This window comes from Talpa occidentalis, unplaced genomic scaffold (assembly GCF_014898055.3).
Source record: "Talpa occidentalis isolate TD23 unplaced genomic scaffold, MPIMG_talOcc4v2.1 talOcc4.8, whole genome shotgun sequence".
In the NCBI taxonomy this organism is placed as follows: Eukaryota; Metazoa; Chordata; class Mammalia; order Eulipotyphla; family Talpidae; genus Talpa; species Talpa occidentalis.
In genome coordinates, this window is record NW_023605194.1 from 25,065,288 (window position 1) to 25,089,904 (window position 24,617).

Genomic DNA, 24,617 nt, shown 5'->3' on the forward strand with positions numbered 1-24,617 from the left:
TAAAGTGAACAATTTTCGAGAACAATTTGTGAATGAATCAAAACACAAACACAGAATCACCTGTGATGTATTCTTTTTAAAAAATAAGCCCCTGACCCTGCTTCTTTCTACAGATTCATCCTTCACTGCCCTTTCATTTATATACAAACTGAAGTCAAATATAATCTTAAGTTTTTTGAACTGGCCAGTATCCTTTATGCTTCTGAATACTTATCAAGTGTTATTATGTCTTCCTAGAATACTTCAATACAATCTTCTCTGTATCTTGCTATTTTCTTATTAACATTATCATCTTTAAATGATTTAACATTAAATCCCTCAAGCTGCAACTCAGTGTTGTGAAGTTCCACAACTTCATAAATAAAAACTTTATGAAATTCATGCCCAAGTTAAGAGCTCCTCTCCACATTCTGAACAGCATCCAATTTTCCAATTATGGTTAAATACTTACTTCTATATATTGCTCACTGCATGTAAACTAAAGCCAAGACAGTTTTACCTTTCTTTACTAATTCACCTTACCCACTTAAAGATTACCCAATAGCAAACACTCCTCAAACATCTGATAAATAGCTGTGTCTGGCTAAATATCAATAAATCACAATAATAGTGTTTTTTAAATGAGTAAAGGAAAACAGAATGCCTAAGACAGAGATTATATAAAATTTTATATTTTACACTTTATAAAAATCTACTTTTTAAAAAGATTTATTTATTTATTTATACAAGCACTGGGTACTGTCAGAAGCGCGGGAGGGTGAGAGAATTCACCAGAGCCAGAGCAGGGAGCAGAACAGATAGAATGACAAAGTACACTGTTGAGGGGAGCAGTGGGCGGCCTGAGAGGTCTGCGCGCCATGTGGGACCCTCGCCGGGCGGCCAGACAGCAAACCAGTGCTGTAGAGCAAGCCACTGGGGAGGCCCTATAAAAATCTAAAGAGTTTGAATTTTAGGGAAAAGAAAAAAATGCAGTAGGCACTTAGAATTTTTCTTATGTATGTACACGATGCCATTAAAATATGCCTAAGAAATATTTAAGGTTTGTGAGAGTAAGATGCACTCTTTAATTCATCCCTAGTTTGAAATAACAAGTGAGAAAGTGATAAAATGTTTTGGCTTTAGAAATGGGCGTATGGGGCCTCCCCAGTGGCACAGCGGTTAAGCACTGGGTTGCGAAGCTGCCCGCAGCCTCTGCAGCACTGGTTCAATCCCTGGCAGCTGGGCAAGAGTCCCACATGGCGCACAGCAGACCTCTCAGGCCACCCACTGCTCCCCTCAGCAGTGTACTTCCTCAGTCTGCCTGTTCTGCTTGGTGCTCTGGCTCTGATGAATCCTCTCACCCTCCCACGCTTCTGACTGTACCCAGCACTTATATAAATAAATAAATCTTAAAAAAAAAAAAAGAAAGAAATGGGTGTATGATTTTAGTTCTCTAAAGGTTTTCAACAAAGAGTAAGAACAAAATTCTTAAGATAAGGTGTCATGGTTATGAGAAATGACTATTTTCTAATTAGGTCAAGCTCATATTATACTCCTTCAACAAACCAGGAAGATGGTGCTATCTTCCTTACAATACTCAAAAAGCTGAGAGGCCACATGAGTAACAGAAATCCACACAACTTCACTATGGTTCAAAGCCCACAAGATTTTTACTCAACATGGAATCATAAGTGCCCCAACCCCTTAAAATTTTTACCTCTTTTGACATGACCTCTGAAATATTGTATGATTCATCTTCTCTTCCTCTTTTCTTTTTCATAACTATAAAAAAAATCAATTTGTTTTGACAGCAATTAAAGCAAAAATATTGTCATAATTCTTCAAAACTAGACGAAGGAAATTTACCTGAATTCTCTTCACTTGCATCAGTGGAATTTTTACCCTACAAAACAAGGACTTAGAATATTACTTCTTCTAAAGACTACACGGTATATATTAAAAGGTACTGATTAAGTAAATGTTCCTTGCAATTGAATAACTTTTCACTACTATACTTACCCATAATCACATTTTTCTGGTTTTCCCTATTATAACTTGTTACCATATCCCTTCGGATTTTCCCCAAAGATCTATTTTCCTCAATATTTTTCCATTTAAGATTAAGAAAATTTCAAAATTAAACAGAGGGCATTTTTAATTTGTGATTACCATGTACACCTTTTATAAATGTACACTATGTCAAACAGTAATGGATATAATACAGGAGTATATTTACAGTCAAATCTTAATACAACTGAAAGCAGGGGACAAATACTGCATGCAAAAATATTACTGAGATATGAGAAAAAAAGCTATTCTAAAACAAAGTTTCAAAATGAGAATTGGAAGCATTAATATTATCGAGTGTAGGTAGACAACATGTATGAGAAATCAAAATGACAAACCCTGATATAAAAAGTTAAAAAAGGCAAAAGGTTGGGGCCTCCCTGGTGGTGCAGGGAGGGTTAAGTCACAGCACTATGAAGCTATCGCCAGCCCTGCAGCATGAGTTTGATCCCAGCCAGGAAGCTAACCCACATGGTGCAGAGACCTCTCCTATCTCACCTACTGCTCCCCTCAGGATTATACTTCAGTTGATGTGCTTGTTCTGCTCCCCACTCTGTCTCTGGTAAATCCTCTTACTCTTCTCCCTGCCCCTTATACCCAGTTCTTATATGCATATATAAATAATAAATCTTTTCTTTAAGAGCAAAAATCAAGGGTGGATTAAATCAACAGGTTGAAGGATAGGCAGTGAGAGTTAAGCAAGAGAAATTATCTCCTAATGTATGTTCTTCAAAATACAAAATAAGTTCCTAGAATGAGCAACAGAATTAACAAGTACCTCTTTCCAAAAATTACTCTTGTTGCAAAATTAGGTACTACTACATAGTAGAAGTGGTACTATGTAACAGACTTAAAAAAAAATCAAGTCACTGAACTTAAGAGTTCAGTATTTTATTTACTGGCATTTTGATATTTTCTTAACCTCTGGTTACATTTTCATCAACCAATCAATATATAAGCCTGTTTTATAATATGTTGCTATTTAAAGCCATCTTATTTAAAATATGATTAACATTAAATTCAGGGACAAAAGCATTATAATTCAATCTGAAGGAAGCTTATCCAACATACACATTTTCTTGATAAGACACATCAGTCTTTTTACATTAGAAACACTAAATAGCGCTTCAGCACAATATTGCTTGTATAGACTCAGCACAGTATTAGCAAAATCAATCAAAATGCTAAAATTGTGGTATTAAAAGACTAAAAAAGGAGAAAAGGACAACTGTGTACAGTATGACAAATAAGGCAGTTACCACCTTGACTCGTACATGTTGGCTGACTCAAATTGTCATTCACGTCTCCCAAGAAGACATACAGATAGATAGCCAACAGGCACATGAAAAATGCTCATCATCACTTATCATCAGAGAAATACAAATCAAAACTATAATAAGATATCACCTTCATACCTGTGCAGAGACAATAAGTATTGCAGAATATAGACTGATCTAGCCCTTAGCAAAAAGTGTGGAGATTTCTCAAAATCTGTACCTTATGATCCAGCAATCCACTCCTACATAACTACCTGAAGAATACAAACTAACTCACTCAAAGGGATAGACACTCCAAAATTCACTGCACTCTATTATTACCAATAGGCAAATACAGGAACAACCTATATGCCCAGATGGGTGGATTAGGAAGATGTGGTGCACATGTAAAAACAGACACACAAGGGCCTCCCTGGTGGCCCAGAGGTTGAGCCTCAGCACTATCACCACTATAGCGTGAGTCTGATCCCCAGCAAGGCGCTAACCCGCATGGTGCAACAGACCTCTGTTACTCCCGCTACTCCCCTTTGCAGTTTATCTCAGTCAACCCACCTGTTCTGCTCCCCACTGTCTCTGGTGAATCCTCTCACCACCAACCCCTCTCTTGCCTACACCCCAGTTCTTCGATGCAAAAATAAGTATTGAAAAAAAAAAAAAAAAAAAAACTCTTGCCATTTGTGGCAACATGGATGGAATTAGAGATTACACTAAGAGAAACTAGTCAGAAGGACAAATATTGGATGGTGTCACTTAATGTGGAATACAGATAAACAAAACAAAGGGCTAGATAACAAACCCTAGAAATCTGACTATAGAATTAAGGCTACCAGAGGCGGGAGATACAATGGACTGTGGTGAAAGATGGTGTGATTTAACATACATCTGAATCATATATGGGGTTGTAAACCAATGCTGTCTCAATGAAAGAAAAAATCTTTTGTCATTTTGCACACACACAAGTCCATGAATGACTACTAAACTCAAGTACTAATTTTTAGGTTACAAATAAATTTTATCGAGTGGGCTTATTTGCAAATATGGAATCCACAGATAACAAGGATGGACTATACTTCGTCTCCTTGCATTAGCTTCTTTAAATATAAAATGGATATAACGGTATCTCTTCCTAACAGAGCTAGAGCTGTTTTGAAAATTAAGAGAAAACATGAAAAGCTTACAATACCTAATACATACTAATCAATAAAAGTCACCTTTATTCTCTTCCCACTAGGTTCAACATTCTTTATATAATTCCCACCAACACCTCATTTTAAAACATATTCCCAAAGAAAGATCATATCTAAAATCAGGCAGTCCCTAAATGACTCCTCTATTAGGTAACATTTTATTAACAACACCATCTGCTCCAATTTTGGCTGCACTGCTGCAGTACACGAAAGTTACAAATTTTGATTACTGTTATGGTTGCAGGTTGACAAGACTTAACATGTTTCTATTAGACTGTAACAAGAATCTAAACAAGAAAGGTTACTAGATAAAAAGATTATTTATAGATGGTCAATAAAGTGAAAAGAACACAAAAGAAACTTTATTTAAGGTTTTCAGGGGAAGCCTCATTAAAAATAGTTAAATATATAAAACATTCTAGCTTAGTATATATTACCTTGGTTACTTTTAGAGATTCCTTTTTTCTTTCCAGTCTCTCTTTCTTCTTCTGTTCCTGTAACAATATATTTTCTTACTCTAACAAGTAGAAAATGTTAAATATAACACACATCACAAGTAACATGGGTTACAGTGAAAAACTATAAAAATTTACAAACAGGAACAAAGACTAGTTATCCTCCTACCTTAAGCTACTAAAATCCTAACAAAAAATATTAAATGAATTTTTCAGATGACATGCAGCAAAGGATAGTGAACACTGAGAGAAAGTGTGGTGCATTTAAGAATTACCTAGTTTATTGCCTAAAAGCAATTTCCAATAATAATGGAGAATTGAAAATCAGTTCAACAGACTCCCTGAGCTGAGACAGAGTACAAAACAGAGCAGTCACACACACAGGGTAAGTACCAGAGAGGTGAGAGCTACACAAAGCCCTGAGATCTAGAGTTGTCTTCTGCCTGAGTACCGATATGTACATGAATGAAAGAAAACCAAGCCTAGGAACAATTTCCATTCCTCTTAGCCAAGGTGGTAAGAACTCCTCTCATACAGAGCATCAAGAGGCTTAATCCCTCAAGAAGGACCAAGTTATTCAGACTAAAAACTCCTCCAGGAGGAGACTAAATGGGTAAAGGGCATTAGCTGTGTGAAGGAGAAAGAGGTATCAATTTAAGATTGTCAGGGAAAACCTCATCAAGAAATACTGAAGCTAGGGCTTGAAAATAATGAATTTAGTCAAACAGATAACCAAAAGGTGGTTCCAAGTAAAACACTGCCAGTGCAAAAGTCCAAAGGTAAGAGACACCTAGAATGAGTTCTAAAAAGGTTATAGGGTTGAGGCACCCAAACTGTTTTATAGTTTTGTAGGTCATTATAAGAACTTTAGATTGTCAGAAACAATGTAAACTAAAAGCAGTTAAACACCGTGAAATTACTGGGGTATTACCCAAAAGAGGGGGAAATCCTCTATTCAGTAAAAATATCTTTCAAATAAAAAAAAAGAAATGAAGACTTTCAGTCATATAAATGCTAAAAGAAGGTAATACAGTCATACATACATAAAGAACATACCCCCTACAGAAAATGCAAACAAATGCTCTAAGAGAAAGGTTATCTGTTAATAAAGACAGAAAGTGAGGAACTAGAATTTAAAAAGGCACAGGAAAATCTTTTGGAGTTGACAGTTATGTTCTTATGTTGATTGTGGTGACTACTAGTTGACCATCAACACATAAATGTGTACATGTGTACGTTTTAAATGTGTGCATCTTAATGTATGTCAATCATATCTAAATAATGCAATTTAAAGAGAAAAACATCTGTAAACTTAACAATGTACACTTTTTACTGCATGTAATTTATATCAATAACTTTTTTTAAAAATTAGCCAAAAAAATAAAATTAGCTATTAGCTAGTCAATCATACATATATATGTATATATACCTCTAATTGCTGCTGTTCCATTTTCGTCAATAAAAATTTGGAGTAGATATTGCTTTTTTCAAGTAAATGTTGAAGTCTGCGGTACCGAATGTCCACGGACTCTCTATCCCAAGACAAACGAGCCTATGTAAGAGAAAATTTCTATAATTACTAACAAGTTTTCTGACATTTATATTTGCATAAAGTATATTGAAAATGGCTGAATAAATGCTTTAGTTAAATCTATTTCCTTGAAATTAATGGGGGAAAAAGAAAGATAAGATATGAAATCCATTTACTAAAAATATTTTCCAAACCACAACCTAAAATAGCTGAAAATATGAGTAAGTTCAATAGGCAATCTGGTAAGATACAGCGTGAATATCGTATCACTGAAATAACAAGTACTGGACATACATACAGTCACTGCCATCTACTGAATTGAGGGTCCAAAATTAAATTTTTAATTGAATTTGGATTTAAGTGTTTAAACGACCAGTTTTATTGGAAAGGGCATTAAGACCTAAAAAATAATTTCACTGACTAAGGATGAGAACACATATTTTTACAATTTTAAAACTATATTGTCAAGATACTTCCACATGCTAAAATAAAAGATTAATTTCTTCTTCTCTTTCCTTATTGTATTCCCCAAAGCTTTGCCCTTAACCATTTAGCTTTCTTTGACATACTTAGCCTTTTACCTTTCACCCCTGCACACCTTCCAACTAAAAATCACTGTTTTTCATATTACTTTCACACACCATTACTGCACTGAATGATTTCAAAGCGTGAAGAGGAACCCTCAACTTGCACTGAGGAAAATAAAGTATTTTAAAAGAACAGTACCAGATGGCAAAAGATAGAAAACAAAGTGGATCCACAAACCTTTCTGTAAAAACCCTAAGAGAAAATAAGTAGTCTGTACTACAAAACAATTCTGCCCCCCTCTAAGCCCCATAAGAATAGATTACATATAAATGGGGAGGAGTTAAAAATGTTATTTACATAAGCAGGCACAGGTCAAATTCAGTTCATAATTTGCTAACTCAATATAATTTAAATTCAAATAAAAGCAATAAATGGGCTGGAGTGCATCAAGTGAGAACTGAATTCATCCACTAAAGTAAAATTCATCCACTAAAGTAAAAACATCTTACCAGCAATTTCATTCCTAGGACAAAGTGTGTGTGAAAGAGACAAATTAAGAAAAACCTAGCTTAATTTAGATATTACACTGTAAACAAGACTCCAATGGATACTGGTTTTTATTTCGTAAGTTATGTCATCTCTAGTTTTTTATAAAGGTTAATTTCTGCCATAATGAAAGACAGTAGGTATCTATGAATATAATTAAATACATAATTGCAGAATTTAAAAAAAAATTTTAAAAATCACCCATTTATTTAACAAGAGATGAAAATTACTTAAAACTTTATAAAAATGGATTCTAATATTTCCAACTTTTAAAATTTAAGATTTTAGTTACAATATTTTGGGCTTAATTTAGCTACATCTACCTGTTACCTTAAATTCTGAAATTAGCATATTTTTGTAAGTAATTAAAGGTTCAAGGTGCTGTCTTAGAATAGTAAATTATAATTTTAATAATTTGAATATGATGCCAATTGCTGATATTCAATCCTTCTGTATTTCAAAAATAATCTGCAGTAGACCTTATCTATTATTGTTGTTTCTTGACCTAGAAATTTTATTTTTTTGCTATATATTAAGGTAAATTTTAATTCGACCATTGGAGAGTACTAGGTGCCTGGCAGGGCGCTCCTAGAGTAGAATTTCTCCACTGTGCACCCCCTTTCTTCTCCCCACAAGGAGAGGGAGAAGCAAGGCAAATTTCAGTCCACAAGCATTAACTTTCTTTTACCTCTGCAAGAGGTCTCTCAAGTCTTACCTTTCTCCTTTCCCCCACACTACATACCAGTTAATGCCACTGTTAAGTCCCCAAGACTAATTAACTATGACTTCTTTCAAAAGAAAATGCAGGTGAAAAGCCAAAGAAAATAACCCATACAAATGAATGTCAAAGTCATTCTACAGGCTCTTCACAAACCTTAAAAAATCCTAAAGGAAAGTAAATACATTTCATTGTAGGACTTAAGCTACTTCTTCCTCTCTTGAGTACTCCTAAATGTGTGCCCATAAATATGGTATTATCCCAAAGGAAAGGAATCTTTTACTTTTGTGTAGTCTGTTTTAGGCTTCCAAGAACATGTTCAAATGGAGAGACTCCTTAGAACCTTCTCCATAATCATCTACAGATAACTCATAAAATGTCAACTGCACAAATTAATATTTTTTTTCAGTATCTATACATAAAAACAAGGTAACAACGGACCACAATATCGCTAGATTTTTAGCAAATCATGCCACGTATTAGAACTGAAGCAGTAAATGCTTGCTAGTGAAGAACTGAAAGTGGATTAAGAATGGTGTTTTAAATTCTATAATGCCTAACTGTTAAGGAAAAGCTAGTTACATCATAACTATCCTTCGACATCAATTCCAAAAACTTTTAGGGCTGATTGCAAAATAGTTGTTCATAGGTTTGTAAATAAACAAGAAACCCACCAGTCACAGGAATTGGTGGCTATCATTGTTCCTGCACATGCAATGATTAAGCAGCAGAGGACTTTATTACTAGAGTTAAATATACTTAAGAATTGAATTTTCAACAAGTTAAAAACTGCTTTTAATAATCTTCAGATGCCCTAGACCAGAAAGCCACAAGTGCAATAACTTGGCACTGAAAAAGTACACCACATTTTTACCCAAAAAACCATATTTAGCAAGAGACCAGGAACCCAAAAAGAAAGCAATACGCAAATGGACGACTGAGGTGGACAGCCATACTTCAACGAATTCACTCCTGATTTTGGAACAATCATAACGGTTAAGCAGGTAATTTAAAAGCTTCACTTTACACTTGATAGAACAAGAGGCTCTCCCAGAAGCGTGGCTCAAAGCACGTGCAAAGGCTTCTCCAGATAGCATCTGTAAACACAGCCGCCTCGCAGACCTGAGGAGAGGAACAAAAACCACACCTCCGAGGAAGCACAACCGCGCGCTGACCCTGCGCCCAAACTTACCTTTTCCAGCATCTTCCGCTCTCTCTCCAGCCCAGCAGCCTCCAGCTGCTCTTCCTCTTCCAGCATAGCGGGGGTGATCACGGCGGTCTCCGCTTGCTCACCCATGTCTGCAGCTGGGTTCCCTACGAGAGAGAGCTTTTGAGGTTGCAGCTTTAAAAAGCGACCTACTGCCCGGCTACCACAGTCAACAGCCTTCCTCCCCTTCCCAGATGAATCTGAAGCCCAAGCTGAGCCGCGGGAACTCCAACGCCACCTCTCAGAAAACATTCTAGATTTTCACTATGTCGCCGGGACCCCAGTTTACAAACCAAGAAGCCCGACTGTGTAAAAACTGCTCTATCCGCAAACAAGCGCGAACCCGGGGTTCTCCACGGCTCTTAGCCCTCCTTGCCTCGGGCTCCGGCCGGGGTCGACCTCCCCCCTCCACCTCGGCTGCAGCCTCCATGCTGCCCCCCCACCCCCTTCCCGCCCAGGACGCCGCCGCCCGCGCCCGCGGGGAAGTTCTGGTCACTCACCGCCCGCAGGCCGTTCGGCCGGCATGGCTGGACACACTCTGAAACCAGGTCCCCTCCCCTCAGCGCCTTCGACGCCGCGCGCTAAATTCCCACAGACGCCGGGGATCCCAGTCTTCTCACCAAATCCTGGGCCGGGGAAAAACGCGCGCTTCTCCTTCGCGGGAAAACGTCATCGTCTCGCGAGACTCCGCGCTCCAAGCCCCGCCCCCGACTCCCGCAGGCGCGAGATTTGGGGCGGTTTGGCTCGGCCCGGCCCGGGTACCGCCGCCGCGAGCGCGCCCCGGACCTGGCGTGGGGAGGCTGGGTTCCGCCTCGGGGCGCGGCCTTGGTGTGTCCCGGAGGCTGGGCGAGGCTGCTCACGCTGCGGGGCCCACTTCGCTCTCGTGTTGGCTCGAGCTGCTGGACGACGCGGCTGCGGTTTTCAAAAACGAGCTGTTCCTGCCTCAGCGGTCCTAGTAACTTCCAAGTTCTCCCCGGCGGGCGCGGGCGCGCGGGGCCTCGGGGAGGCGGGAGAAGCAAGGGCCGCCGCGGCCCGCCCCGCCCAGGTCACGCTTGGAGTGAAAACACCCCGGAATTACCCGGAGAGCCCTTTTGGGGGTAGGATGCGAGAAATAGGAAATTGAACGAGTTCAAAAAGTTGTCCGAGGGTGAGGGGACCGAATGCAGTGACAAACCAAGAGGAATGGGCCGTGGAGGAGGCAAAAGTCGGTAGTTCTGACCTGCCAGTAACTAAGACTGGGCCCGTGAAGAAGGAGCAGAACGTTCCTGTTCTGGGTTTTCACTTATGCTTTCCTCCCATTCCAGCTTTTCCTGTTAGCATTTTTTAAATTCCTTTCATTTTTGAGCCCAACAACTTTAAAAACTGTATTTACACAAAACTTAAGGGTTTAGAATGCGCTTGCATCATAACTATCCAGCAATCTTCTAAAGCGCTCCGATTAGCAGGGTAGATTTTTTATTAATTTATTTTATATTACTCAGCAATTAAAAAAGATAAACATGCAATTTGCAGCAACATGGATGGAGCTGGAAGGGATCGTGCTCAGCGAAATAAGCCAGAAAGAAAAAGAAAAATACCGATGGTCTCACTCGTAGCAGGAATAAATAAGGGACCAGGTAAAGGGCTAATTATAATAAAGAAAAAAATCAAAATCAACAGGGTAAATATTTTTTTAACTGTCCTAAATTGTTCATTAGGTAAGAATTTTACAAACATTATTATCAGCGATAGCGGTGGAGCTGGAGAGTATTGAGCCTTCTCCAAGCTGCACGGAGAGAACCACCAATAGTGGTGGAACTTGTGGCCCTTTCCGAGACCACGGCTCTTGTGGCCTGCAGATGTTAGCCCCCGCATCTCCCTGTGCTTGTGGACTGGTTTAGTGATCCACTGGGTGTCAGGATTTCTGATAACTTTATGGAATGGATAGATGAGGATAACCTCAAAAAATTTTACGTGGAATCTTTACCAACCCAGTAAGAATTCAGAACTCTCAGAGCTCCACAGTGGCGTCCAGCTCTCTCTTCAGCAAGATTGAAGGCTTCTAGCAAACTTCAGCTGATTAACACCATGGTGGACTGGCTTGCCATAGGTTGCATCCTTTGGAACTGGACGTTTGCGGCCACCACTGCGCACACTGCTGCACCTCCCCCTGCAGTGACCTTTAGGGCTAATGGCTTTCGCCACGGTCCCTAGGTCAGGCTGGGCAAGGAACCAGCGCGCAGGGGAGTACAGCAAAGTTCGCTGGTCCGCAGCACACACGAATCCGATACATGACATAACCGTGCTTGGCTTTGTATCCCAGTCTTCCAGCTTTATCCCGCCGGGTGGGGCGTGGTGCCCTGTGGAGGGCTGACAGCTGGCGATACTGCCAGCAGCCCACCCTGAGAAGAAAGCGCATCACATCAGACTGCTTCTTCCTCCATAGTTCCTGGATGTATTTGTAAGCGCCCATTTTGGCTTACCTGATGGCTGCCGCCAGATGGAAAGAGCCCTTCAGGGTAGATTATTTTTAAGTGAGAAAACAGGCTAGGATAAATCAACTTGTCCAAAAATCTACAGTTGCTTTGTGATAAAACAGGAGTCAAATCTAGGTCTTTTGACACCTGATCCAGTATCAAGACAAAATGTAGTCAATAATTACTCTTAAATCCTACCTCCTAATGAAAGATAATAGCTGTTAGTATCACTAAGATTTTTCTTAAGATTTATTTATTTATTTATACATTTATACAAGCACTGGGTACAGTCAGAAGCACAGAAGGGTGAGAGAATTCACCAGAGCCAGAGCGGGGAACAGAACAGGCAGACCAACAAAGTACACTGCTGAGGGGAGCAGCGGGCGGCAGGAGAGGTCTGCGCGCCATGAGTATCACTAAGATTTTTGACCCTCACCAACCTAACCTCCAAAATTTCTTTCCCTCTCACTTTTGAAACACTGCATTTTGCAAGGTCTTCCCCTAATATATTGAAAATCTTTTCTTCTTTGGAGTTCAAGTTGTGGCTCAACTTACATCTTCCCTCTATCTGTTGGTTTTCTGTATATACTTTGTTTCCGCAGCAACTGCTGTACAGGATTCAGTGATCGGCTCAAAATTGACAGCTTCCCTTTTCATTCCCCACAGATTGGGGGCGATTTGGCCAAACACACATAAGATGGAATTCAAGACAATTCCATCTGATTCTCAGAGGACAGACACCACATCTAACAGCTGGTACCACACTTAATACAAGTACACTGGTGCATTTCTTGCCCTGTGCCAGAGCCGTCCCAGTGTCTGAAAAATTTTGTTCATTCACTTTTATGAGTCCACTTTTAAGTATCTCCTGGGTGCCAGAAACTTTTCTAAGAGTTATACAGCAATGGACCAGACAAGACCGCTGGGTAATATGTGGTTTGAATCTATAACTTCCACCTAGGTGGAAAGGTTTCACATATGACTCAAGTAAATGATATATACTTAACCATCACTTGTTGGAAAAACACATTACAATAACACAAGCATAGAATTCAATTAGCAATAAAGTGGGTGGCAGATGACAAAAATCAAGGCAAGAGAGTTATGGTGTTAGGGGTTGGAATGTCCCTTGGCTTAGCTAGTTGAAAGAAGTAGTGCTTTTTTGGGCAGAACCTCCAGCAGGTTATTGCCAAAATCCGGAGGTTTCAGACACGTAGACATGGAGTCTAAAGCATCTCAGATTGGCTTAATTTAGCTCCTATATTAATATTGCTCTAGAACTGTATTATCAGAGTCATAGGTTAATTTTTTATGCTTGGTCCCTGCACAAGGCTTTTATCTGTCCTTGCCTCATGTGTCTGTTTATCAATGTCCTCATCAACAATTGGTCATTTTGATTTCAAGTTACTCTGTTTAAATTATAACCATTTCTTTTTTTTTAATTATAACTATTTCTTGATCAGTTAGGATCATTACAATATCAGTATATATAACACCTTGATATGAAACTTACATTCAGGAATTAAGTAGCAGGGGGATAAGGTTGAAATTGTAGAGATAAGCAGTGCCCAGAACAGATAGGACCTTGTACAGCAGGGTAAAGAGTTTGTTGTCAGTTTCTTATATTCCTTCAAATCTATATTAATTGTTAACATTTTTAATACAAAAATTTCTTTCCAAATATATTGTATTATTATAAAATCAAAATCATAAATAAAATTATAAAAACACTGTTTATTTCAATGTTAAATAAATGAAATACCTTTGCAATGCAACTTTTTTAAAGCCAAATTCCCTTTCTGGTGTGTATTAGAAAATAAACTTAGCCCATAGAATGAAATGCACATAGTAAAACCTCATTAGTTGGAACCAAAAGGAAGTTCAATATGAACTGTAGAATGTTTGGGAAAGAATACAATTTTGCTAACTTCCCAAACCTTTTAACTTTATATTGGCTATCAAAACATTGAGACAGTGTCTGTCACATAAACTTGGCTTATCAAATGTTCCTAGATTCATTTGAAGTCCCAAATATTTTGCTGCCTTTGTAACACTATTAGTAAGCAAAGAATAATCTTATGAAGCAAGGCTTTCTCTCTTTAAAGTTTCCCTGAAATTTTTAAAAAACCTCTATTGAATTGTTTTTACATGTTGTAAAGCAATGACATTCTAATTAATGAAGTTGTAATGAAGTTTACATTAATTCTAATTAATGAAGTTTACTAGCTTTGGGCATTTATATTTTGGCCACTGCTTTGAGAACAGCAAATTAGTACAAAAATCACTTTTTCCACCAGAGGTATAAGACTTTTTTAATCTGACACTGTATAGTGATGGTAAATTAAAATCTGATTTTTCAATGCTACCTCACTTGTTTTTGCTGTTTTATACTAATCTCTGCTGTCTGAATTTGCACATGGAATACAAAGTAACTGCCTTATCCAAACAAAATAGGAAATAAATTAAACCACGTGGCATTATGAAAATTATTTCATGATTAGATTGCTTTAGCATTAAACACTCTAACAAGGTAAGTGTTGATGAGTTCAGTGTTCTAGGTAAAAATAATATTAGTTCCCGAAAAGCTACAATGAAAGGCTGTTTTCCTGAAGTCAAAGACTTTTGGAAACACTACCTAATTTCTTTTTAAAAAAGATGTATTTATTTATTTATTTATGCATAGAACTTGGGTATAGGCCAAAGGGGCAGGGGTGAGAGGATTCACCAGAGACAGAGTGAGGAGCAGACCTACTGAAATACCCTGGTGAGGGGAGCAACAGCGAAACAGGAGAGGTCTGCTGCACCATTTGGGTTAGCTCCCTGGCCAGGATGGAACTCAGGCAGCAGTGGTGATAGCATGAGGCCTGAGCTGACACTTAACCCCTACACCACCAGGAGGGCCCAACACTAATTTCCATAAAGTCAAACAAATATACTGAATACTCTTATATGAAGGTCATCAATGCAAAAGAAATCAGCAAGAGCTGACTTCAGAAAAATAAGCTAGTTATTGGAGTCTTACTAGTATTTAAACAATATAATGTAGACACGGGCTGAAGAAAGATTAAAGTGAGAAATATATATTGAGTAAATAGAAACAAAACACCATATTATTAAATTTCACATTTGCAGATTTTAGGAAGAGTTATTTTTAATTCAAAATATACTATAACTGAAAAATAGTCATAAACTGTCAATGTGAATAAACCCATACATACTACCTGCATCTAAGGTTCAAGGGAAGATACAGTACATATCTTAGCTAGCAGTACTATCTGTCTCAAGAAACTGAAGACCTAGTACTTAGAGAAATTTGGCAAAAAAGGTTATTCTTTCCCCCCCCTCAAATGTAATTAAATGAACCAGATAACCTAAAATAATAATGACTAATTTCAAGTAATTACTCTGCTTATAAGTTTTATTTACACAGTAATTGTTAATAGTGGTTTTAGTGAATTCCTTGTATTTACATTTTATATATATACATTTATACTTGAAAGGTAAAGAAACTGTACAATCGTAAAAATGAAAAAGAGAAACATAGTAACTTAAGTCCACCTTGGAAAACAAATACACAAAAGTAAGATTAAGTTTAGTAACACAGCCTCAAAGAGATTACTGCCAGGGGTTACATTTCCTTTATCAGCGGCCAATAGCAAGGAAATTGTTACCAGAATTAAAATGTCATTCTACCTATTCAGACTCTAGTACTCCTTCAGTATTTTATTATATTACTGGCTTTTACTAAGCAAGCCCCTATGATAGTTGTTAACTTCTGAGGGTTCCACTAGTAATTCCTAGGCTAGAATGACCCATGGATAAAAATATATGGGCACTGTCTGTTCCAATATTCCTTAAAAGGCAGTCACTACACTAATAAAAAATCTCAGGCTTGTTAGCTTGAAGACTATCTACCACTAACAGAAATAGGGTGCTTAAGTGTTGTTTCAAAATAGAATACAACATAAAAGCACACTATAAATCTATTAACCAAATAGCATTTTAAACAATATCACTCTTCAATACTCAAGTGATTTATTTTAGGTTCAAAACATAAATATATAATAAATTTAATGTCAATTTAACAATAATTAATAATTTCTTTACTATACCATCAGTTAGACTCATAAGAAAAAAGTTAATTTTATCTTTTTTTTTTAACTCTTATTTCCATTGATTAAAAAATTATGCCATAGTGTTTTATTATAAGACATGGACTTGGCTACATACTAAGATTTCAAATTTCAAACTGGAATTAACATATTTTGTTTCTACAAAGTCAAGGAATTTTAACTAAAAAATTTAGTCCTGCCAAGTAGCATGCTATTTAACAACTCTCAGAATTCATTACTTATTACTCTTACCAGTGAAAAACTTCATTTATATTTATGGACTTAATCCCAATAATCAAGTCTTCAGTCCACTAAAGTGCAAACAACTATATCCTCTTAATCAGTTAGCTTTCTTAAATTACCAGATGAACAAAACCAGAAACCAAAAGGCAAAAATTACAGAAGAGAAACAATTTCACTTCAAAACAAAAAGACATGATACTTTGAAAAAAAACATCTAAACAGATGCTAAAAAAACTCCAGTTCCCAGGTAACCCAATTTGTCCCAACCTGTGAGTAAAGATAAACAACTTCAGTGACATAAATAATTTACAATCAAAGTTGCTTCTTCTTCGTTAGTGGTATCTATTAAAAGTTGGAACTGGAGATATCTGTACTGAGGTGTTTATTTCAAATGGTACTTTGGAAGTTAAAGTAGTATTTAACAATCCTGCTCTGACCTCCAAAGTGCCTTTATGGTAACTGTAAAAAAAGTAAAGATGTTGTAAAAATTTGAAATATCTTTCCAAAACTGTTAGAAAAATTTATTGCATTAAACAGTTCACTCCAAATTATGGAGTACGAACTAGTAATTTAAACTTTCTCCATTGTAAAATCATTCTGCCTACAAAATACTTATTAATACTGTCAATAAGTTACTGATTTCATTTACTTTAGTCAAAGAATTTAAAATCAGCAATTTTCCATGTCTTGATCCTTTTAGATTTCTCCAACATTTTCTCCCATGCTTTTTACATTGGAAACAAAAAAACTTTTATTAAAAAATCCATTTTTTAAAATTTCAATTAGTCTGTACACTTTGAAGATTAGCTTTTCAGAGCAGGACTATTATTCTTGTCTCCTTCTTTAATATCCTTCATTACAGATGCAAAGACCTGGAAATTATATAAAGTGAAGATTAATTCTCAAAAAATTACCATGCAGATTAAAGAGATTTAAATTACTGTACGTGAACATAAAAAAGCCTAAGTATCTTAACTATCCTCTATAAGACTGCCATTCTCAAATTCTCTTTTTATACCCAATTTTATGGATATATATATAGAGAGAGAGATTCCAGTTCTTATCATATGCCAAAATATTCTGAAATTACTACTTGGTAATAGAACAGTTTCTGGACCAATATACTCTTATATGTAATGTGAGCTTATATATATCTATATACATATTATATATATATTAGATATCTATACAATGCATTATATACATAATGCATTTTCTATCATTAATGGAAGAAGTGATAATGCTCTCTTTTATATGTCAGTTAAAATGTCAATATATTTGCTTCCCTAAAAATACTCAGCATCTAAAAAAGCAGGATATACATTATTTCTGTTGTGAATCCTTAGTATATGGCAACTATTTCATGCAATCATTGCTGTTTGAAATACCAAAGTAATTATATAGTTGCTCAAGCAAATACATGACTACTGTAGTTTGTATTTCACTAGCCTAAAAAACATTGCTGGACTAGCATAAAAATACAGACATAGGTTTGGATAGATGACAGAGCAGCAATCTGTTTTTAAACACTTGCTTTTTCAAAGTAAAAATCTGAAAAATCTATTTTAAAAAGATTCTTTTTTTAAATTTAAGCATTAACATTTGAGAAATACATAATTATTTAGAAGAAATAAAACGGCTGCATATCTACTAGAGACAAGGAAGTGTAACTCTACCTGAGTCCATTTTTTGGTGCTATTCTGCATCTGAATGGCTGCAATACAGCTGAACAGCTTTTCTGATGTGATATCATCTGGCAATTTAGTAAGAAACTGTGCTATATGGATAAAGTCCATCTGGAGGAGAATATCTTCATATAATCGGAGGATTCCTAATCCAGTCCTAAATAAAAATTCCTCCCCATCTCTGCAAAATACATCCCAGACTCGACAGGCCAGATCAAGTGGTAGTGATTTGCTATATAGTGTGAAGATCCTAAAATTAGGAGGGAAAATAGTTATTGAAATTTTTCATTAACTTATTCACTTATTAAGCATCTCTATATAAAAAGAAGACAGCTTAATTAGGTATAAAAAAAATAAGATATGGAAACTTCCCCCAAAGAATTTAGTGGTGGAAAATTAGTAACAAAAAATGAAATTATGTGAATGTCCCACCTTATATAAAAGTACAGCCCAATACAAATAGGAGTGGCAGAAGAGCCTAATGGTTAAGGGTATAGGCTCCGAAACCAGAATACCTAAGTTTGAATCCTGGATTTGCGATTTATTACTGTTACCTTGAGCAAGATATCTACTCTTGCTGTGCCCTCAGTTTCCTCATGGTAAGTGTAATAACAGGAAATAATACTGCCTATTTCTCAGGATTGTTCTAAAAATTAAAGTAGTAAATGAAAAGTGATCAAAACAGTCCCTGGAACATGAAACTGTTCCATGGAATTTATTTATTACTATATAAGGAATATAAGCATCATCTTTTAGTAACCTAAACATATACCCATAAAGTCTGATTTCTCGCTTTTCCTCTCTTCATCAAACTTTACTTATTACTACTTTCTCACTACTTACCTGTTGTTTTTTTTACCCTCACTTCATCAAATTTTACTTTTTTTGGAGGCATGTATATCCTCCAAAACAATCACTTGATGGCTTTTCCCATCTTTTCTGACAATGCCTGATCGTGAAATTTTTTATCCAGGGGTGCTTCAGAGAGGCATTCTGTTTGGTTAAGTAGGGTGAGTAGGTGCTAAAAAAACTGTTCTTGAAGTTCATTGGCAAACAAAGCACACATTTTTTATGAAAGACTTTATTTTTTCAGGTAATACTGATGAAACTTGATAAAGTAAAATAAAGTGGCAATAAAAGCTCTCCCACATACACAAAATTACCCGTTAGCACTGGTACATATTTATCCCCCTCCCCTTTTTTTTTGCATAACTGATTCTGGGATTTGTATTAATGAGCTCAATATTGGCAGCAAAACAAAAATCAAGTTTGCTTCTTAAATCATAAATACATTTAATTGCAAAAACAAAAGCATACTCTTGGTAGTACAGAAAATACTCACTGTTCAAAATGAGAAAGAGGACCTACCAGCAATAGCCAGGCAGTTTCTAGTACACAGTGCTCATTTTAGTTTCATCCCACTTCCTATCTTCCTATATCAACTGTGATCCTGATTTGCCTCATATTCATGTTCCTCAATACAGAAAATTGTGGTTTTCTTTTCACTTTTTTTTCTTCTTCTTTTATTGGTTAATTTTAAAAGGACAGGTTCATTTGGAAAAGGAGAAAGAAAAAGAGAGGCCTCCCTGTTGGCCTAGAGGTTAAGTATCAGCACTATCACCACTATGGCCAGAGTTCGATCCCCAGCCAGAAAGCTAACTCACATATGGTGCAGCAGACCTCTCCTGTCTCACCTGCTGCTCCCCTTAGCAGTGTATTTCAGAATATCTGCCTGTTCTGCTCTCCATGTAGGAAGAGAAAATCTGCCTGTTCTGCTCTCTTCTCTGTTCACTCTGTCTCTGGTGAATCCTCTCACATCCCGAACCTCTGGCCTATACCCCAGTTCTTCTACACATACAATAAAGAGGCATCTACATAGTTACAGGTGGGCAGGAGAGTTGCTTTCTCCCCCCTTCTTTACAGACGTGGTATTTCTATAAAGAAGTATTTTGGGCTGCATGATATAAAACCTTTGTTTTCCCCATTAACTTGTGTTCTTCTCAGAGGAACTCTAATGAGCGAATACATTTAATATTAATTTACTTTTTAAAAAAGCCTAAATAGGGCCTCCCCGGTGGCGTAGCGGTTGAGCGCTGGGTTGCGAAGCTGCCCACAGCCTCTGCAGTGCCAGTTCGATCCCCGGCTGCTCCCCAGCCACCGGAGGAGGGTCCCACATGGCACACAGACCTCTCCTGCCGCCCGCTGCTCCCCTCAGCAGTGTACTTCCGTCCTTCTGCCTGCTCTGCTCCTGGCTCTGGCTCTGGTGAATTCTCTCACCTTCCCACGCTTCTGACTATACCCAGCGCTTGCATAAATAAATAAATAAATCTTTAAAAAAAAAAAAAAAAAAAAAAGGCTAAATAAAAGAAAGCCGAAACAACTGAGAAGATATATTTGCTCAATGTCATTATATTTCTTTTTTTTTTTTTAGATTTTATTTATTTATTTATACAAACACTGGGTACAGTCAGAAGCGTGGGAGGGTGAGAGAATTCACCAGAGCCAGAGCGGGAAACAGAACAGGCAGACTGACGATACACTGCTAAGGGGAGCAGCAGGCGGCAGGAGATATCTGCGCGCCATGTGGGACCCTCGCCAGCGGCCGGGGATCGAACCAGCGCTGCAGAGGCTGCAGGCAGCTTTGCAGCCCAGCGCTCAACCGCTGCGCCACCGGGGAGGCCCAATGTCATTATATTTCTATATTAAAACTTAACATCATTTACATGAAACCCACTGATTTTTAATGACTTAGGTTTTAAATAATTCAAATATATTCTTGGGCCTCCCTGGTGGTGCAAGGGGTTAAGATGCAACCCATGAAGCTATCCACAGCCACTGCAGCACAAGTTCGATCCCTGGTCAGGGAGATACCCACATGGTGCAGCAGACCTCTCCTGTCTCGCACATTGCTCCCCTCAGCTGTGTATTTCAATCTGCCTGTTCTGTTCCCCACTCTGTCTGTAGTGAATCCTCCCACCCACCCCACACACACACCTCTGGCCTGTACCCCGGTTCTTGTATGCATAAACAAATAAATCTTTAAAAAAAAAAAATTCAAATGTATTCTTAACAATTCATCTTAAGATCAGCTACTTCATCTCATTGGCAAAATTCACTTCCCCCTCCACCATGCTATAATTAATTGGCTACAGCTCGCCAAAGTCCTAGGCAAACCCTCCAAGTTAAAATTGAAAAGCTAGAACTACAAAGTTGAAAAAAGACATAAGAATTTAAGGCATCATTTCTCTATCAATCATGATTTGATATTTTCAAATCTTGGGGGAAAAAAACAAAGCCCTTTTTAAAGAAACATCATCATAGCTATCATAAGCTTTTGTGTGTTAAGGACAAAGGAATAGCAACTAACTTTCTGAGAGCATGGCATTTCCAAGGCATTGAATGCAATAATCCCTGTAGAGCCACTCACAACTCAAACAGGTATTATTTCCATTTCTAGATAAAAAACTGAAACATAAACTAAGAGATTCTGATTTCAGCCCAGAGTCTATGCTCTTAATCAAATGTCTTCCCCACAAAAATGAGTTTCTTTATTTCTAAGAGGATTTTTTTACATGTATGATCCTATGAATGAGAGTTACTCTAGTTCCTAAAACACACAACAAATTATACTTTGTTTCCTTTTAATTATTGTATTTTATGTATGTTATGACTTACCAGTCTATCAAGTATATATCTGGTGTAAGACTGTAAGATTTGAAATGAAGAAATAGCTTGGAGAGATTTTCTTCAAAAAATACTTCAAATGTTGCAAAATATTTCAACATCTAAAGATAGAAATATCAATAAATTTATTAAAGAATATACTCTAGAAATAGAAAAATTAAATCCTTTATCATAAATTAACAGAAAATCTTGCTTAGCACCTCTTTCTGAGTATTCAAACATTCACAAAACTATAATTCAATTAAAAGTATATTTTATATCAGATTATATTCAACTTTTAATTGTTTTTCATTCTAAAAGGACATTCATACTACAGAAATCAATAGTCAATGGAAAACACAATCCATTCTAAATGTTCCTACCATGCTGTGATCCACACGGAAAAAAGCTAGCTGGCATGGTTTATTCAGGAGATTTGCAAATGCAATGAAGGCATCTGCCTCTTCCAAATTGAGAATGAGTACAGCTGCAATGAAAGACATCCCTTGGACCTTCAAATGGAAAAGAAATTAATCAAAATGTACTTATAATTCTATAGTTTATATTACATTGTATTCTTGAAAAATTACAAATATAACCAAAATTTAATCAAGATTTCCAAGAATTAAACAAATAAAGATTTCATTTTCCAAAGAAGGTAAATACACAAAACCAGCTAATAATGATGAAATCTTCCTGACTTTACATTGCTCAGTCATGTATTGTGATTTAAAAAGTATTAGGGAAAATTTGGGGAAAAAAAGAAAAAAGGTATCAATTTTCATTTGCTACAAAAGCCTAGGTCAGTGTAATTCCTAGTTTTCATTTTCTCAGTCTGATGTCTCTGAAAATATAGTACATTGAAGAAGGTTAAAGAAAATCAAGTAATTGTCTTCATTGTTTTAACACACCTGTCTTAGGTAGAAAGTGAGAAACCAAGAATGGAAATAATGGTAAAAATTAGAAAAAGTTGAATGTATTTCTAAATTGTGAAAGGCCTTAAGTAGAAGGCTAAACTACTTTTTAAAGAAACAGTTATGTTTGCTAATCATTTATGGATACCTAGCTGTACATTTCTGAGCAAATAATTTGGACCTGCTATTGAAAACATATATATTCTTTTATTATAAATAAAAGAGTTTATCAAGTACTTCTCGAAGAGATTGGTATACAGGATCTACAGAGTGAGACCACTAAAAATGTTTGCATTGATATCCCTGTCTCTTTTTCCAGCCAAATATTTTCAAAGGGTTGTCTACATTTACAAATTTTACTTTCTCAGTTCCTTTAAACTCTTTCAAATGCTTCATTATGGAGTCCCACTTTCATTATTTTACTGTCCGAAAGGATGACCAAAGATATAAATTAAAAAATCAAATGAGTACTTTCTTAACCTCTTAATAAAATTTTCTTAGCTTCTGTAATCCAGTATTTCTGTTTTGCTTCTACTTTGCTGCCTTCTTCTGAGTACTTTCTGCAGACTCTATAATAATTACCTATTTGATTTTCTACAATATAAATTCAATGATGATAAAGCCTGTGCTAAGAATAATTTGCCCAAAAAATATGGACACCCTAATCCCCAGAACTTGTGGAAATATTACAATATGTGATTAAATTAAGGGTTTGCAAAGGGTAGATAATCCTGGATTATGTGGCTGGGCTCAAAGTAATCATCATGACAGCCCTCATAAGTGAAAGAGGGAAACAAGAGAGTTAGACTACACTGCTGGCTTCAAAGATGGGGCTAAAGGGATCAAAAGCCTCCAAAGAATATAGGCAACCACTAAAAGCTGGCAAAGAAAGGAAAATGGATTCTCCACTAGAATCTCCAGAAGCAACACAGTCCTGCCAATACCTTTACTTAAACCCAGTAAAATCTATTTTGGACTTCTGACCTCCAGAGCTATGGTACCAGATAATGAATTTGTGTTGTTTTAAGTCACTACATTTCAGGAAAATTTGTTGCAGCAATGGTAAGGAAACCAGTCTTTTAACAATTGTATCATCATATCACAATGTCTGCTGAATGGCTATAAGGGGCAAACTGTTAACTTACAGTAGGGTAGCAAACTGGCAGGAATTAAAATATATTTTATTGAACTCAAGATGCTGTTTATAATAAAAAACATTTTATATACCACTAAAAAGGAAAAAATGCTGCTCATTACACAATGGCATTGTTTTCTTAGAATATTTATTTTATGCACATTCATAGCTATTTAAAGCTCATTTATATTTACCAGGTATCATTTTTACATACATAAAAAGAAAGTAAGTAAAATTATCTCTACAATATCTTCCAAATCAAATTTCCTGAATATTCTTTATTATTTATCAACTTGAAGTGTGATGCACTGAAATAGGCATATCATTTATGTAGTATTTCTGTGAAAAATGTATAACTTTAATCTAATTGAGGAGATGATAACACAAAAACTGCAAAAAAGATCACTGTGAAAACAATTAGGCTTGAATCTTCAGAAGTGTCACTATTGTGACAGATACAAAAAGGCAAACAGGGCTAAGGAATAGCTCTAGATTAAAGGAGGTATGGTAACTAAGTACTATATGAGACCCTGATGGGATCTGTAAGGAACCAGGGAGAAGAGAGCTACTGCAGCTTTTCTGTTAGTCCAGAGTTGTTTAAAATAAACATTTGATAAACAAACAAAACCCCACAAACAAACAAAAAACTCCATACCTACATATAAACCATCCAGTTTAAGAAAGAGAACTTTATAGCTACCTTATGTAACCCACCCACGTTCTGTTACTTGAAGTCTTTCTTTCCCTAAGCCTAGATAGGACATGGGAGAAAGTCACCTACTCAGATTCCCCATCATTTATTATCCTTGGAAACATGGATAAAATAAACCCCCCCTCCCTTATTTTCAGGGTTTTACTGATAATCACTACAGAGAAACAGAGTTCTAATGAAAAAATGTGAGAAAGCTATAATT

General features: G+C 36.7%; 2 protein-coding genes and 1 pseudogene across 4 annotated transcripts in view; all 3 read right to left on the reverse strand.

The window, feature by feature from the left end:
* Positions 1-10,199, reverse strand: part of HELLS (helicase, lymphoid specific) — a 32,350-nt gene extending 22,151 nt beyond the window's left edge. Inside the window, exons 1-6 of one of the 2 annotated variants that reach the window (XM_037497502.2) lie at positions 10,116-10,199; positions 9,481-9,602; positions 6,395-6,517; positions 4,948-5,004; positions 1,846-1,882; positions 1,697-1,761 (exon numbers count right to left, since the gene is read on the reverse strand). In XM_037497502.2, the coding sequence (XP_037353399.1) occupies positions 1,697-1,761; positions 1,846-1,882; positions 4,948-5,004; positions 6,395-6,517; positions 9,481-9,585 (387 nt within the window). In that variant the 5' untranslated portion in view covers positions 9,586-9,602; positions 10,116-10,199. Of the gene's footprint in view, positions 1-1,696; positions 1,762-1,845; positions 1,883-4,947; positions 5,005-6,394; positions 6,518-9,480; positions 9,603-9,995 lie in introns of both variants that reach the window. The other variant, XM_037497501.2, reaches the window with a different exon arrangement.
* Positions 10,200-11,200: 1,001 nt separating this feature from the next.
* Positions 11,201-12,001, reverse strand: LOC119233589 (60S ribosomal protein L15-like; annotated as a pseudogene).
* Positions 12,002-14,823: 2,822 nt separating this feature from the next.
* The window catches only part of TBC1D12 (TBC1 domain family member 12), an 89,082-nt gene continuing 79,288 nt past the window's right edge, over positions 14,824-24,617 (reverse strand). For both annotated transcript variants that reach the window (XM_037497834.2, XM_037497835.2), the window contains 4 exons: positions 22,038-22,166; positions 21,667-21,776; positions 17,983-18,241; positions 14,824-17,178 (listed from right to left, as the gene is read on the reverse strand). In XM_037497834.2, the coding sequence (XP_037353731.1) occupies positions 17,110-17,178; positions 17,983-18,241; positions 21,667-21,776; positions 22,038-22,166 (567 nt within the window). In that variant the 3' untranslated portion in view covers positions 14,824-17,109. The remainder of the gene's footprint in view (positions 17,179-17,982; positions 18,242-21,666; positions 21,777-22,037; positions 22,167-24,617) is intronic.